General features: G+C 26.7%; 1 protein-coding gene and 1 pseudogene across 2 annotated transcripts; one reads left to right on the top strand and one right to left on the bottom strand.

Moving 5' to 3' along the window:
- The first annotated feature begins 660 nt into the window (after nucleotides 1-660).
- LOC145848993 (uncharacterized) lies at nucleotides 661-2,544 on the top strand (annotated as a pseudogene).
- Nucleotides 2,545-6,185: 3,641 nt separating this feature from the next.
- LOC145848991 (uncharacterized) lies at nucleotides 6,186-17,555 on the bottom strand. 2 transcript variants are annotated; one of them, XM_082954125.1, is made up of 8 exons: nucleotides 17,464-17,555; nucleotides 16,991-17,218; nucleotides 16,749-16,891; nucleotides 15,758-15,908; nucleotides 15,442-15,547; nucleotides 12,682-12,743; nucleotides 8,818-8,953; nucleotides 6,186-7,645 (listed from the first exon to the last, which is right to left on the bottom strand). In XM_082954125.1, exons 1-8 carry the CDS (start codon nucleotides 17,518-17,520, stop codon nucleotides 7,503-7,505), a joined length of 1,026 nt encoding a protein of 341 aa, XP_082810251.1. In that variant the 5' UTR covers nucleotides 17,521-17,555; the 3' UTR covers nucleotides 6,186-7,502. The 2 variants fall into 2 exon arrangements, with proteins under 2 accessions (XP_082810251.1, XP_082810250.1); XM_082954124.1 differs by lacking the exons at nucleotides 6,186-7,645; nucleotides 8,818-8,953 and adding an exon at nucleotides 8,993-12,021.
- Between the last annotated feature and the right edge of the window lie 313 nt (nucleotides 17,556-17,868).

Here is a 17,868-nt window from a genome sequence, read left to right as displayed (position 1 = left end):
TATTTCAAATGTATCAAGTAGAAAAAAAACTTGGTAGTATAGTACTTTACGTATCAATTTTAACAGTTTTCTCATATACAGTTGTATAAACAAAGTTTCATTTAACTTTTGGGCATTTCGTCATGGTCAGTAAGGTTCGGCAGCAGTAAAAGTGTTTTGTTCATTTTATGTATGCAAACTAGAAACCGTAGTGTATTAATTTAGTAAAATATTATTTTTTAAACCCCTACTCCTAACCAACTTAACCCTAAAATTTTAAACTAATCCCTTACCCCTACAAAACCTTACCAAACATATGATTAATGGTATTTTTATAAGTCAAATATAACTTGAAATCTAATTAAATTTAAAACAAAAAAAATCAAACTTTAGCCTATAAAATATGAGCATTACTACTGCAGCTAGAAGGTTCAGTAAAACTAAAGACGTTCACTTTTTCTTGGTTGGGTTAATTAGAACTGTTTATAACTGTTTCTGTAAATTACGACTTTTGAAACTAAGAATTAACAAAATAATATATCATTAGTTTACACTATTGTTGAAATTGTTTTATATATTACTTAATTAAAGTAAACTATAATAAGATGTAAAACTGTAAATAAATTTAAACAGCTTGATTATTGTGGTTAAACATTTTAACAACAAATAAAAAAATTTATAATGACGTCTTTTATGAGAAATGTGTTGAAAATGACGTATAGTGCAGCACAACCTTATGGGGGATCTGCAATGATTCGAAGAGTAGTTACTATGGACGATTACAAACAATTGGACCCTTTTTTGTGCCTGAACGATAGCAAAATGAGTAAACCGACTTGGTTTAAAGACCATCCTCATCGTGGTTTTGAATCTGTAACCTACGTAATAAAGGGTGCACTGAGGCATGAAGATTCTTTGGGTATTTTTGTTTTGAAGCTTACAGTTTTTATTGAAAATTTTTGAAAAAAAATAATATACGGTTTTTTAATGTCAAAAACCTTATTTAAAGTACGAAAAATATTTAGCATAATTAGAAGTGTTAACTAAATCATACTTTAGAGTTTATAATTCAAAATTATTTTATTAAAAACAATTGAGAAAATAATTATAATTTCTAAACAAGCAGTAATCTATTTGTATTGACTTCATTTCAAAGGAAGTTCATGTTAAAATAAAAACAAAGTTTTGGATAGTTTTCTTTGTTTAACTATCTCTAACTAATATAACATAAAAATTCAACGAACAGAATCAAAATGTAAGATAATTATAACAAATTTAGTTTTGCTTTGGAATTTTTTTTTTATAAGGTCTATAAAAGACCAATTTATTCAGTTTAATAAATACTTTAATTTTTATTTTGGACATCATATAAAGATTAAAAAAGTATAAATTGGTAAGCGGTAGTAATCTAGTGATTAAATTAAACTGTGAATACTTTTTTCAATTCCCAAAAAAAACTTGTTACTTTTTTTAAAGCTATTCTACTATAAGATAAAGCGTCAAAACTTAGAGTATTAGTTACTCTGTAGCTATCATATGTAAATACAGGGTCTGTAAACCGAAATCGTCCTATTAATTAGCTAGTAGCTAGTATTTTTTATGGTTTATGATTAAAAAAATACTTTTAAATTACACGTAACCTATTTTTTAATGATGCTGTTTTATTACCACTAAAGTGCATTCGTTTACAAGTATTTTTTTCAAGTAGTAATAACTTTGACAACAACAAAAAAACGTGTAGAAATTAAATTAACATTTCAAGTGTAACTTGCAGTTGTATCATTTTTTAAAACTATAATTTTCAGTTAAACAAAATAAAATCTAGCCAAAAATTTGAAAGTTTAGAAAAAACCACAAAAAAACTGTTGACATTTTAGAAAGACTTGAGAAACTAACATGAAAAAAAGTTACAGAATTTTCAACTAGTTACTTTTAGGTTATGACGTCGTAGTAAAGGAGGGTAGTATGCAGTGGATGAGAGCAGGGAGAGGACTAATGCACTCTGAGAGGCCTCATGGCTTAGAAGAGTGTTGGTACACAAACTTATGGACGAACGCTCCGGCAAACAAAAAATTTTGCGCTCCTAGATACCAGGTGGTAACAAAGCTCGAAGTTCCGAAAACTGCTGAAAAGGGAGTTGAAGTTTCAATTCTAGCAGGGGAATACTTAGACAAGGTAGCAGCCATCTCAACCTTAACGCCAATCAATTACTTTGACATTAAGCTTTCTCCTAAAACAAAGCATGTTCAACAAACACCACCCGACTGGAATTTGTTTGTTCACGTGATCGAAGGTGAGCCTACTATAAGCGGAGAAGTAGCAAAACCTCATTGGAGTGTGCAATTCCTTAAAAATGGCGGTGATCATATTTTGATTGAAAATAAAACATCCAAAGTTTGCAGGCTTCTTTACTATGCAGGAAAACCAATCGGTCAGCCGATGGTCCATAAAGGTTTGTATGTGATGAGTGACGAAAAACAACTAATAAATTGTGTTGAAGATTTTAAAAGTTTTAAGAACGGTTTTGAACATGCCAAAGGCTGGAAAAGCTCAGATGATAGATGAATATGTTCGTTTGTTTACAATTTTTAAAACCTTTAAAAAAACTATCATTAAGCCAGAAAATTATGTTTTGCACTGTTTTTCTTTAATCTTTAAAAAAAAGTTCTTACTTTAGTTAAAAACCAGTTTAATATTTTTTTCTACTATTTAGGTTTGTTTTAATGTTTTTATTTTTAACTTTACTTCTACTCGCTGTATAAATACTATTTACAGTAATAATAAACACAGATAATAAATAAAACTTCTAAGTTAGTAAAACCAATAGTTTTAAATGAAAATGACAACATATTGGAGGTATTTTTGTAAAATTTTATTATTATTTTAAGTAACTATCAATAAAGTTCTAATGACTTTGTAAAAATTTTCAGCAAGTACTTAGACATAACACCAAGTGGTTAGACATATTGTCCTGGACAAGACTTTAAAAGGTATCCAATTGGTGTACGGCTCGATAACCAAAAGATTATTAAAATCAAAAGTAAACCAGATCCTGGGACCAAATATGTTGAGCGTTTTATTTTTGTCGTGCAATAAACAATACAATGACAAATATTTTTTTCTTGAAAAAATTTGTAAAAGCTTCTAAAACGAATCGATAAAGCTAAATAAATAAATAAACGTAATCCTTGTATTTTGTGCTGCTAATACTCTCACAAAAAAAATTATTAAAGTAAGTTTTACTTCTAACAAAACACCTAAACGCATATAAATTTCAAATATATTTTAGCATATAGGCTTTTATATATAACTAAAAAAATATTATTTGCATATTTCTTAACTTTTAACTAGCAAAAGAGTTGCATTAATTTAACTTTTCAATATAATTACTTTAAATCTTCAAAACTACAAAGGTTAGTAACATAAAACTAGAATATAAAAAAAGTGCTCTATAATTTTTAAGAAAAATACATAGTTAAAGTTAATAAAAAATACACCATTAAAAAAAAAGTCTATTTCTATTTTGTAAGCAATGTTTTAGATTTATATGCAACACTACGTAAATAAAGGAAACAAGTCATAATCAAATTAACCGTTTATTGCACGGATCACTTTTGTACTATTCGTCAAATTTTTTCAAGGTTTCTTAATAATTTCTATTAAACGAACCAGGGTTTAAGGTTAAAAAAGTAAAGTTAAGGGCTAAAAATTGAAGGCTAGTGACAATATATATTGTAAAAATTAGCAGTTTTACAATACTAAAACAACAGATAAAGTTTAATATTAAAAATAACAACGGTTAGTTAATAATGTAAGGCTAAAAGTATATGAGTTAAAATCTAGGAGCTGAAGTAAAATTTAATTTTTTTATTAATTTAATTTAAACTTCTAATGTTTGTAAAAAAAGTCAATGATTAAATTATCAGCTTTATTGAATTTTTTTTAGTCTATATGTAAATGTGAGGTTAGTATTAAAGTTTTGGACCAAAAATAGAAGTGTATTGTGCTTGGAACTAAGATATACCAATTAAGCTAAGACAACCCCTTAAATTTTGATAATCCCTACATTTTAAACATTTTGTGCAAAAGATATGTTCAGTTTTGTGCAAGTCTTACATTGATCTAATAAAATGTATTTTTTAAATGCTCAGAGAGCTGTTTTAATGATGGATAAGACTTAAGTAGTGGTCCAAGGATAATAGTAAAGTAGTATGACTATTTTAGCTGAAAGAAAGGCAAAAAATACTGTTACAGTTCAAAACATAGAACTGTTAAATAAAACTCGTATTATTAGATTTTCAATTAAAAGAAGAAGCAAAACTTTTATTTATTAGCTTAAGAAAAAAGTAATCTTGAACTTACCGTACATACTTGTCAAAAAGTATACTGTTAGTCTAAGTTTAGATAAAAAACAATAAAAAGTGCTATTTTGAAAATGATAAAGTTTTTCAACTTTTCTTCTAGATCAGGGTTTCCCAAAGTGGGCCATGACAGATACTCAGGGGGCCATGAGCAGCAAAGGGGGAAGAGGGGGGGCCATGAGCAGTAAAGGAGCCACAGGGGGGCCATGAGACCATAACTTGAAACTTACACTAGATATTCTTGAGTTGCAGATGAAGAGCAAAAAAAAAAAAAAAAAAAAGGTCTTATGTGTATTTTATTGTAGTTTATGAGTAATCTATATGTTGAAAGGGGCCATTACTTTTTCAAACTCTTTAAAGGGGGCCATTAGCAAAAAAGTTTGGGAAACCCCTGTTCTAGATAAACTAAATAAAACAGATATTAGAAGAAAAATATTCAAATAACACAAAAAATGTTTTCTAAATTATATTTACTGGAAAAAAAAAAAAAAAATTACAACCATACTGCAACTAAATAAGTTCTAGATTTTTTTTTGTTAGTTTGTTTTTTGCCAGACTCAATGAAGTGAGTAATTAATGTTTTTTTGGTTGTATTTTAAGTAGAACTATCATGTACATTAACACTGAATTTGTATATCTATTTCTAGTTTATTAACAATATAACTTTAAGACCTATTTACAACAACTGAGGATCTCCTATATGCAAGTATAGGAGTGAAACATTGTTTTGCTTGTAATAAACTGTTGAAATAAATATTGGATATAAATCTCCTTAAAGACATTTAAGTCGAGAACTTTAAATTGTTTGATTTAAAACAAGTTACATTATATAACTTTAGCGATCAATATTTATATACTTGTCGTAGCTGATATTTGATATGCATATGATTTTTGTATGTTACATAGAATTTTTCAGAAATTATTTTATATAAACAACCTCTCAAAGTATCCATCGCTAATTTTTAACTAACGCAACTAATAATAAAATTTCAATCCATTCTTTACTTCGCCAAATTAAAAATAAAAAATGTTTAGTCTATATTAAAACATTTGAAGTGTAATGAGTTTTTTATTAATAATTGTTGCCAACTTAGCCAGGACCACAAGATTACTAAGCAGAGGTTCCGAGGTAACCCAAGTTGTAAATAAAAAATTATTTCATTTTAAAATGTACGACTTGTTGTTACACATTTTGCATTATAATTCCAACTGATGTTTATCTTAAATAACCAGACTGGCCTTTAAGTATACCAGCCATTATTTGTTTATATATAGAAGAAGTTACGCAATTTACTTACATCGTATGATACCAAAATTTATTTTCCAACATAATAATATTTTTTAATTTGTGATTCAAATTGTTAGTTATCAAATATGTATAAGACCCAAAACATACCCCATAAGGGATACAATGATAATAAGTTCAAGGAACCCATTTAAATGAACTCAAGAAACTTTCCTGTACCAACTAGTTAGCACTGTTTTAAGTACATTAAAGACTTTTACTTTTTTCAAGTACTAACTTGTCACTAACTATTATTTGTAACTTTAATAAGGATTACTTTTGTATTCAGAATCAAAATGTAACACTGCTTCAAAGATTGTACAGTTTTGCATCTGTTTATACTAACTGCTTGGTTTAAAGAAAACCATGTACATTTTGTTTATGTTAGATAATAGGTATTTACAAATTTAAGTTGTGAATCGAAAAAAATAACTTCTTAGTATTTATTTTTTGCACTAACTTATTTAATTAAATTTCTACGTAGTCTAGTTAGCGTTTACCAGGTATTAAAACGAAAAAACATATGCTTTGATATATTAAAGTCGTTTATTAGTTATAAAAAACAGTTTAATTTTTGTTAATTTTACAAAACAGTTTTAATAATTAACATTTCCAAAATTAACTTTTAAAAAAAAAAAAGGACAATTTGTAAGTCTTTACACTCAATGATATATAAATTATACAGATTTTACAGATCAAAAACTGAAATTTAATTCTTTAAGAGCAAGAAATATAATAGAACAATATGTGAAAATTTGATATAAAAGTTTAAATTGTTTAGAAAAAATAAATAAATAAACAATTGAAATAAAATCATAAATATTTAATCCTCTTTTACGGGACTTTTAGTAATACAAATAAAGCGTATGTACTCATATAAAGCTTGTTAAAACACCTTGGCACAACAAGCAAAGTTGTGTATATGTAAGTTTGTTAAAATTGAAAACTTTTATAAAACTAGTAGTTTTTTACAATATTTCCTTTAAAATTATCTAAAAACTATTATGAAAACTAAGAAAAATACTTTATGTAATTTAATTCATAGTTTGTTATCAAACAATCTTAAAACTTGTTTCCATTTTTTTTTGTTAAGATTTATGTTCTTATTCAAGGCAAATAAATATTAAGGGGTTTAAACAGAAAAAAATAAGTTGACAAACTTAAAATAAAGAGACAGAACTTTAAAAAAACTTGCCGATAGATTTTGTTTATGAGTTTGTTTTTAAAGTTTTTGGTCTTGAAAAAATAGTTTAAACCGAGACTGAAACTAGATTTAATTCAATAAAATAATCATAACTGATCAGTAAAATTTAAAATTAAGCTCAAAAAATTAATAAAACGTAAGGCAAAAAATATTGAATTAATAAAAGGCATCAACACAAATAAGGCCAAAAATAAAATTAAATCAAATAGTGAAAGGCATAATTTAAGGCATTAAAATATATTTTTTCAAATACTGTTTCATTGTGAAAACATAATGGATATATTATCAGATAAACAATACTTAGATTACAGTTTGATTCATGTAATTGAACATTTTTTTTTAATAAAACTTACAAAGTTTATAGTATTACTATCCTAATTCAACTAATCTAAGTCAACTTTGGTTTTACATTTAAAATATATAACAGCAAAACCAGTGAAACGAGTTTAAAAAACACCGTCCATAAAAACAAGAATCTCAAACTCTAATAAATCAACAATACTGTACCAGAAGTCTAAACAGTTGAAGGCTATACCGAACAAAAATGAACCGAACATTTAGGGGACTCCAGTGATTACAACGATTCGCGTTAAAAACTATCAGATTTTTAGTTAGTAAAAGAAGGATGCAAAAAAGAAACATTATTATAAACATAACAAAACAGTCGAGTTGCTCAGAAATTGTTGAAAAGGTCGTTGTTTCCAGTAGTGGAGGGCTGGTTGTTGCCACCAGGACTGTCGTACATGACGATCTGGGACGAGGAGGACGCCTGGTTGGTGTGGATGATGTGGCGTTGCTGGTTTGCAGGCTGGATTGCTGTTTGAAGTTATATTAGCAATTTCTTATAAGCTTTTGATAAAAATAATTACGTTTCAACAGTTGAAATATTTTCAAACAAATTTCAAACAATTGTTTTTTAATTGTTCCGAGTTAACAAGGTTAGTTCATACCAATTTGATCATCAGACCACAAGCCTTCGGAGTCCGCTTTCGTGTTTATTAGGACTCATCAGTCTGTCACAACTGAAAGACTTGTAGTCATCAATCTACAAACGGCTGATTTGTAGATAGAAGCGACCGTTTGCTGGTATTGATCAGTGACGTCAAGCATATTTTAAAACATACTTTTATTTAGGAGCTAACAAAATTTTGTTTCCAGGCACATATAAAAAAACATATGCATATTTGTTAGAAACTTAAACGTAAATAAAAATGTTTTGTAGTAATAACCTAAGCTAGGTTAAGATACACTCATTATGTATGAATTAATCAATTTAATATTTCTGAAAAAATTTATTAGTCATTTTTAAAGCATATTTTTTTCCTGAATGTTATCATCTATGATACATTTGAAAACATTATAAAATTAAGATGTCTACATATTTATACAAACTCCTTCTGTTATATATTATAAATTCTTATTAATATTCTGTTTTTAAACATCTTCAATAAACTATTTCTGTTATTATAAAACATTAAACTTTTTTCTTTTTTCTACACAATTTTTTTAATATTTTCAGAAAAAAAGTCATCTTCGTATTTATTTTTTAAACTAGCTTTTACGCTCAAAACATATATCTTTGTCTAACACAGATTATTTTCATATTTGCATGCATATTTATCTTGATTATTTTAATTAGATAGCTTTTTTCAACTTGTTATTCATGCTTTATACTGAGCAGAACATATTTTAAAACCCTTTTTATATATCATAAATTAAAACTTATCTTAACTTTCTATTAAAATGTTTTTAGAAAAATAAGTTTTTAGAACTTGTGTAACTAATTGTTTGAGTATTAATTAAAGATATAAAGTAAAACTAAACTAAAACCAATTTTAGTTATTTTAAATTAATACGCACATTCTTGTAACATTTGAAAATAGTACCTACATCGAGTTACTTTTAATTTTAATTATATGCATCTAATTTATAAAAGTCTAAAATAAATCTTTATGGTTATTTTCGTAAAACAAGTTGTGATTATAAACTTTGTGTAGTGACATCCATATCTTCTTCTGAGATGTCCTGCAGAAAGTTGGGATCTGCCTGGTAAGTACCAGCTGGTTGAAATCCTGATGTGGTAGTCGCTACATTGCTACCTCCCAAAAATGGATCGATTGAAGCCTGAAGTATAACATTAATTAGTTTTATTGAAAAATACTGTTTTTTTTTCTTAAAAAATAATTCAATTGTTTAATATCTAGTTTTAATTAAATGATGGATACTTTATTTTCAAACCCTGAAAGGTCATAAAAAATAATGCTTGAAAAACTTCAACGTTAAAATATATATTATGTTTATTAAATTAAAAAACATATATAAACAAAACAATCAGGAGCAATATATGTGTTTATTAATTAATGTCATATGGTAAAAATTCAGGAATTAAATTGGTTTAAAGGAATGTTTTTTAATGTTAAATCTTAGAGTAAGTCAAACTTTATTTCTTTACTTAAGAATTTGTTTACCCCCCTGCAATTATCCATTTAAGTTGACTTTTAAAAATTAAAGTATTTTTATAGAAGCTCTCAAATTCTTGTTTTGAGCTAATATTGTAAAACATTTATGTAAATAATCAAGTTCAAACAGTACTTGTATTATTACTATCTCTTTCGAGTTGATAAAAATGATGAGTGCACAATTGACTAGTGTATATTTTAGGTTTACTTTATAAAAAATTTATCAAAGTAATATCGGTTTCAAATTTTTTATTACATCATATGTTTTTTATGTATCGAACTCTCCATTGCAAATTATATATAGATACTGAGTTAGACTCATATATTATTACTTTATAGTAAAAGATAAATTTATATATGACAATGGCTGAACCAAGATGATTAGTAGACAATGAAATTAACTGCATGCAACATGTATATTTATTAACGAAATGAAAACTAATTTATTTGTTAGTTTAAAAAACATTAAAACGAAAATATTCACAAACAAATTTTGACATTCATATTGAAAACAATTTAAGACATGTTTTATCCATTCGATGTCATTTACAATAAAAAATGATTACAAAACTACTTTACATGTTGATGAGATTCCACTAATAAATAAAACGATGGTTTTATATTTTATAAACTAAATAGTCTTCACCTGTTCGGTTGTAATTTATGCAGGCTTCCTTTTTGAATCAATAAATCGAGTTTCATAGGTGAAGGGGGATATTATAATTTGTGGTTTAAAAGAAATTTGTCGAAAGTTTTAACTTTAATAAAGCAATAAGTTTATTAAGGATTTAAAACTTTTAATAAGTTCATCAAAACTTATTTAAGAAAAATTATTTATGTAGGTTGTGTTCTTAACTGACAACATATTTTTTATTTCATACAGTTCAAGAGTTCTATTCGTTCATAATTAGAAAAAAATATTCAAAAATAACACCTTTTTCAAGCTTAGCAATAGATCACGTATAGATAGCAAAAGATTTTACACCAATATTGCCTTACTATCTATTAGAAGGAACGTTATAGGAATTTAGAACTTACTGGAAACTATATTAACTTGCGCTTAAAATTTCACCCTTATATTTCATGAGTAAGGGCTTATACAGTTTGAGGTTTTTATTTATAACAAAATTTACAATAAAAGTAAAAACAATGTTCAAGGCTGATTCTAGTATGTGGATTAAAGTAACTTACTTTCTTAGAATTAAAAAATACTTTTGTTAAAAAAATTAACTTGGTTACAAAATTACTTAAACAGTCTATTTATTCGTTAGCTTCTAAACGATATAAAACAAAAATTAAATTTTTCAAAAAGTTTTGTATTAAACGAATTTGATATTATTTTTTTGAATTTATTTATGTTTATGACGTGACTCATTTACTCTACATTATATTGTAGTCAGAACTAGGACTTTTATTGTCTACAGACTAAATTTTTTAGTAGATATAGACACGTGTATGTGACTATTTTGTTTATTTTTAAAGTTTTAGTAATAATGATTAAACAGTTATTTTATCTTTTTTTCATACTGTTACATCCATTATCTTTTCATTTTAAATTATGATCGTACAGCATGACAATATTTTGTAGTTTTCAATTTTTTCAACTTGATATGACAATCTTGAAATTGGCTTTATTTTGATCAGACCGTTTAACAAAATATATTTAGTAACGTAATTAGAAATAAGTAGTATTATTGATTTTGTTTTGCAGTGACCGGATAATTTTGAATCCTTGAAAATATATTAGATAAAACGTTGTCCTTAATTTGGTAATTTTGTTAAATTAAGAATTTAATTTGGTTTGCTTAAAATTATTTTCTAAAAGTTCCAACTATGATATACACTTGATGGTCTTGGTAACTTCGAATAACTTTGATAAGCTGATCCTAAACTTGTGAAATTATTGGAAACTTGCTGAGAAAAACTGTACGATTGATTAGGTGCATTAGTAGAATGATTACTTGTAAATGAAGCATTTGTAGAACCTTGATTTGGCCCAGAAAAGTTATCAAAGGCTTGTTGATGTACAGCACTGGTACCACTTGAATTTTGCACAGACTGATTGTAATTGTTGTGATGTACATAAATAGATGTTTGCTGTGGATGGCTAGTAACATTATGTGAATGCCTATACAACTGTTGAGGTAAATAATTATTATAGTAAGGGTGATGCTGCGGTTTTGTTTGGTTATAAATCAAATGAGTGGAAGTTGGTTGAGATTGTTGATGATTACTTGGATAAGATGTACTATTTTGCTGTGCAGTATGAATACTATTTGATATAAAATTGCTAAAACCTTGTGTCTGATTATAACTACTTGAAGATTGCTGGGTTGGAATGTTTTTATTGTACAATATAGGGTAATTGTTATTGTATGTAGAATTATTTTTTTGCGCAGAAAAATCTGGCCGACTATTATGCATAGGTGGAATATCATTTCTCAGCCTACCTGAAGTATTATTAGTTTTATTGGAACTAGAAATATGTGTCTGTGCCTGAAACTGATTCACTGGTATTTTAATAGGAACTGTACTCTGAGCTGTACTATGTTTGCTTCCCAGTGATTTTTGAAAATATGTTAGTGATGGTTGATTAAGATCATGGACGCTGTGTGCTGTTGGTTGACTTGCCGAACTGAAAGCTTCTTTATAACTAGGAGGCTTCTGTGGCACACTACCTGATCCTTCTAAGTGCTTCTCCGCCTCATTTACTCCAGGAACACCTGTCTGGTGCTATTCGTACAAAATTTGCGGGTTAATTTTGGTTTTTACTTCTGATTTCTACATCCAAACTTAAATGAGAAATTTTAAAATAGTTTTAGTTTTATTAATGCATTCAACATAAAAAGGCCGATAAATAAGCGCATAAACTAAATAAGTAAAGTTATACGATTACAAAACTATATAATGGTATCAAGTTTCTGGAATTAGAATGAGATAAAAAATTTAACTCCAACAGTTAAAAAATTATTTTGTTTCTTTAAACGCTTTACTTAAATTTATATAATGCTACTATGTGTAAAGGTAATTTTGGATCAGAAGAAACTCAACACACAAATAAAACTAGTGTTATGCAACATTAAGAAAAAAAAAATTGAATAAAAACAAATAATTTATTTAAGATATCCTATTTTTTACTTATAACTAAGTAAATTTGTGATAAAGGATAAAATAAATTTTGGGTGATTAAGATCATTAAAAAATGACTAATTTAAAAAGTTTTGTTATTTTAGAAAGTTTAGGTTTTGTGTAATATGCAATACTTATACCAAACTTAAATACCAAATTCAGACTGCAAACTAACTAATTAGAATTTGGGCACCAATAAATTTATAATTATGGATACAAAAAAATTTAAAAGCACTAAATTTTTTTTTTTTTTTTAAAGCTAACCTTCATCATTTGATTAAGTTGTTGAGGGTGCTGGGATGATGGGTGTCCAGTTGGATGAAGATCTAAAAATTAATTTTCTTTAAATAAACAAAAAACTTTTTACGTTAAGATTTTTATGATCAAAAACGACTTAGTTTAAGAAACTATTGTCTTTTACATTATTTTAAAAAAATTTAGGGTTATATCAAAGTTGCTAATATTTGTAGAAAAAAATCAGGCATGTTCTAAAAAGTCACCAAAACTAGCCTAAGTTGATGGGTGTATTTTAACAATTAAAAATGAAAAAAAGCTTAACGTAGTAAGTAGTAGTAGCCAACATCTGAAAATTTAATACTAATTAAGCTTTTATTTTATAGAAACACCAAAAACTTAATTTTACACCAAATAACATTTAAGCAGAAACAAATTTCACATTATTATATTACTTTATTAAAAATTAAGGCTGAATTAGCTTGTGTAAAGAACAACCCTCTAGTTTAGTATAAATCAAATAATGTTGTTTATTTAAATTAAGATGTAGTGTTACTTAACATTTATGTTAAAAATGTTATATTTTCACATACAATTATAATAATTCAAATATAATGCGCACAAAACATAAAATTTTATGTTCAAAAATTTTTAGTTTTTTAAAAGTTACAAAGTTAAATAAAAGTATTCCGCACCCAAATAAATCACTATAAAACACAATTAACCACATAATTAAGCTAAACGTTGTTACTAGAAAATAGAAAAAGGCCAAAGCTACAAGATTTTAAACGCGACAAAAACGAAAACGCCTACAAGCAAATCGCAGTGAACAAACAGCAGCTTTTTAAAGATTGCATTTCGCAGAGGCGCTGTAGATTTAAAAACAAAACTGATAAGCAGTCTCAGCTTTTCCAAACACCAGCACACCAGCAGCAAGTTATTCAGAGCAAAGCGAAAAGTTTCTCGACCGTGACGCTGTTCTCCGCATTCGCCTGACGTCATAAAAGAAACAAAAGAGAGCGCTGGAGCTACGTTTTAATGGAGAGCTTTCGAAAGGCGTGTTTTGTTTTCGTCGTCTCCTTGCCGAACTATCAATGATGCAAACTTTGTGCATGAAATACTTTTTACAATATTTTTACTTGGCGCTGGCTTTAGTGTACCTAACAATTTCTAAGTAGCGTATGAACTGATTGTAAAACAATTTATATATGCTGAGCTTTTGATAGACCATTTGAAAATAAATATAGTTTAAAACTTTATTACATTTTACACGCTTTGGTTTTAAAAAGTATAAATGTATAAGAAACTATAACGCTTCATTTTCAAAACAAAATATGTGTATAAAGTGCAAAACAATCTAAAAAAAGCACTCAGTTTTTAAACTTATACTTGCAATGCTAAATTTTTGCTATAAATAAACAAAAGTTGTAAATTTAGATGCTTAAGTAAAAAAAAGATGTACTTGATAATAAAATATAAGTATATTATACAATATTATTTCAAGTAATAATATGTATTTTTACTTTGTACTTATAGTTATTAAACGTATTTCAAAAAACATTTTTGATAGTACAGGATACATATTGAGTAAATTTTCGAACAGTTTACTACACTTATTCAAAAAAAATTAACAGTAAACATAATATTTAATTTCAAAACTTTTTATATTAAAATATATCTAAAACCTTAATTTACCTTAAATCTTTAAAGTATTTAACTAATAGTGTAAAGTTATAATTTTTGATAAAAATTCTCTAACAAATAAAGCTCTTAATAAATTATTGAACTGTGTTTAAACTTGTCATATATAATTAGAAATAAATATCTTTGTTGAACCCAGCTTTTAAACATTTTTAACTTGTTAGTAACAAACTCATTTTAAACAAAACAAGAGTCAAATGAGTTTCTCTGCAACAAGCTTTTTGTCGATTACACGCAATCAGCGTTGGCGAGTGGATGCAAAAACAACAGATATAACAACAAGTCACGCCCTTATTTGGCAAGAAGGCGTTACTCGAAGGCTAAAAAAGAGAGACTAGATGAGGGAATGTCTAGAGCAATTTTGACTCGATTTGGTGAAGTTGCGACGTGATGCGTGCTTTAAACCCTAAGGATGGGTACATTTCAGTTATCAATCTTATTAACTAGTAAGAAAATAACTTATTAGTATGATAATATACTCTTTTATATAAAAAGTTTTCTATGTTAGTTTTTAAAGAGTCGTTTTTGTAGCTTTACTTTAAGTTTTGTGAAACAGTGTATGCCCTTTTTACATTTATATTTCTCTAAAGAGTTTAAAAGCAAATAATAATTCAATAATATTGAATGTAATTTTATTAATTAACTAAATTTACATCTTCTTACTTAAATTAGGCTAGAGTCCTTGAACTTTCAAAGAATGTTTCTTAAAACCTTTTAGTGTTAGAAATCGAAAACGTTAAGCATTTTTTATTTAGTAATTAGTTTTTTATAAATCATATTTTCATATTAAACATTAAAATTTAGATATAAAATTTTTTTATGAAAAATGATTGGTTTAAGTTATGTGAAAGAATAAAGAGTTCAGTTTAGTTTGATCATTTTATTTTTTGATAGTAATTAAAGAAACCTATCACACTTTAATTGTTTTCAACTCATCTTGATAAAACATACTAGCTTTTTAAGTTGTTATAAGGACTTGTAACTAAACTAAAAATTTCTTACGAAGATCAACTAACTACAATACTATTATAAAAACAAATTGCTAATACTCATAAACGTAGCAAACAGATACAATAAGTTACAACTAACTGTAATCGTTACTAGGATTTAGCCATTGGTCCTGTTGTCCTGAACCTTGACGATAATGGTACACCTGCCCTGGACGCACATTCTGATGTCCACTTAAAGCTCTTTGCTTTAAAAATAAAGGAGTAGCTATTTTAACTTGTTTTTGACTACCATAAATTAAATATTAGAAACTTCACCTTTTTTCACATATTTATATCTACTACTATTTACTTAAAATGCATTGTTTCAAGGTGTATCTTATATAATTTGTAATTAAATTTGTGTTTAAATTTAAACAGTTTAATTGATCAAAACTAAATATAAAAATTTAAACTACCTTTTGTATGTGATCTTTGGAATTCATTTGATCAACAATCGACTTCTGACGATGTAATGTCTGCTGCTTCTGCTTTTGTATCTTTTTCAACTTTTCATTTTTTATTATCTTGATCCTTGGATCTTCCCATTGAGTAGTCTTATCGTTGTGGCTAAAAAATACATTTTAAAAACTTGAAAAACTTGAATTCAGAAGCAACTCTGATAATAATTATCATACTTCATAAGTAAACGAGATCTTATTTACAATCATTAAAATTGTCTAAATTAAAGAAAGAAACTTGAACAAATTTATGAGCGATTTCGAATGCATAGTTAAATATTTAATAAAAATATAGGTAAGTTTCATAGAATAATTTCAATATAGCTAATTCTTAGTTAACTGTATAGTATAATTCATCTTTTTTTTTTTCTTCAATTTTAACTACGTGACAATTTTTACTGTTCGCTTTTCAACAAACATATAAATAATACACAAAAGAATATTACTATATCAAAACTAGTTTTAAATTAATAACTGCTTTGTTTACTCAGCACATCATAGTAATCACTTTAAAAAGCTTATATATCATTTCCACACACCTTACACTATAAATTTCAATAAAAAGAATGTTAAACTATCTTATTATAAAATAAAAATATCTCAGTAAACAATGAAACTTTAATTTTGGATATTTCAACTGTACAAATAAAAATTAAAAGTTATATAAAAAAGAAAATGATGAACAAATATTGCAAATTAAACAATATTGTTTTGAATATGGTCAAATATTGTATCAAAAAAAAAATTAAAACAAAAAAAAACTTTTAAGTTTGAAAACAATTATGTACTAAGTTTAAAGTTAATTTTAAACAATTTATTAGTTTTAATTAGTAAACAAAGTTTCCCTCATTGATCTCATCAGTACTTAACTTTAAATCTGAAAAGATATGTTTAAAAGTCATGGAAAATACTGGTATGGAAACAAAACTAATAATATTGATTTATTTACTTCATAAAGTATAACTGATCATCACCAGTTTTGGCCTGTTGCCATCCAGGTGGCATTTGCATATTATTGATTTCATCAGGTGTGACTGTAATTTCTAACTGATTGTTATTAGCTGGAAGGCTAAGAGATCTAGCATGATTTTTCTGTTTGAAGATAACAAATTAAAAATAATAATCAGTTTAGATCTATAATCAAACTTGTTGGTAAACACAATTTAAATTGTATTTATATCTGAAAAATACCGGATGAGCATTGGGCTGATATGGGTGTGAGTGTGGTACTTGTCTGCTGCTGCTCCTCTGTAACATTGCACGTTGCACACCTCCACCACTGCTCACTTGTTGATGAGGTACCAAGCCTTGGTTGCTTCCATGCTGATTGTGCTGATGCTGCACAATTGTTTGCGGCTGAACCATCTGCCCCATTGCATTGTTATTCTGATTCAAGTTCATTTGACCGTAGTTTAATCCCTGTTGTTTGAATATTTTTAAACTTTATTAAGCTTACCAAACACATTTTTATCTGTAAAATGTAAATTAAGGACTATACTAAACCTAATAAGTTATTGATGCTTTAAAGTTTTCTAAATAATACCTCGCATATCTAAAACTTGACATTTATTTTAACTACAAAATTAATACTGCTATGAAGCATAAAAATTTTAAGTTATCAAAATGAATTAGTTTATCGAATTTGATTATCAAACAAAATTTACCTGTTGACTTGCACTTCTTGAGTGATTAAACACTTGTCTTTGGGGATTCACAATCATAGAACGACTTTGAGTATGAAAGTTGTTAAGTCTCCTTTTACCTAAAATAAAACAATAACAAGTTTAAAAAATACTTTTCTGTGCATAACTTAAATTTGTAAAGAACTAATCAAAAAATTTTTATTTATACTTAAGTAGTTATAACCTTGTATGAGTTATTTATGTACAGTTCATATTTTAGAAAATATTGCAACACTAAAAAACTAAGAGTCTTATTTATTAAAAAAAAAATCAAGTATACATTGAAATTAAAGTGTAAAATGTTTAAGGCTTTAGGAAGTCAATACATTTTTTACAGCAACTAACATTGGCTTTTATGTGAATGCTATTATAAAATATAAATTACTT

The sequence above is a fragment of the Thalia democratica genome, unplaced genomic scaffold (assembly GCF_965202585.1).
Source record: "Thalia democratica unplaced genomic scaffold, ktThaDemo2.hap1.1 HAP1_SCAFFOLD_1923, whole genome shotgun sequence".
Lineage (NCBI taxonomy): Eukaryota > Metazoa > Chordata > Thaliacea > Salpida > Salpidae > Thalia > Thalia democratica.
Note: the sequence above shows the minus strand (reverse complement) of the source record. Positions and strands in the feature narration are given on the sequence as shown.

Coding starts and splice junctions, on each gene's coding strand:
- LOC145848991 (XM_082954124.1), bottom strand. CDS start 17,520: ATGATTGTGAATCCCCAAAGACAAGTGTTTAATCACTCAAGAAGTGCA. Junction 16,892..16,990: donor ATCAGCCCAATGCTCATCCG/GTATTTTTCAGA, acceptor ATCTTCAAACAG/AAAAATCATGCTAGATCTCT. Junction 15,909..16,748: donor GATCAGTTATACTTTATGAA/GTAAATAAATCA, acceptor TGTATTTTTTAG/CCACAACGATAAGACTACTC.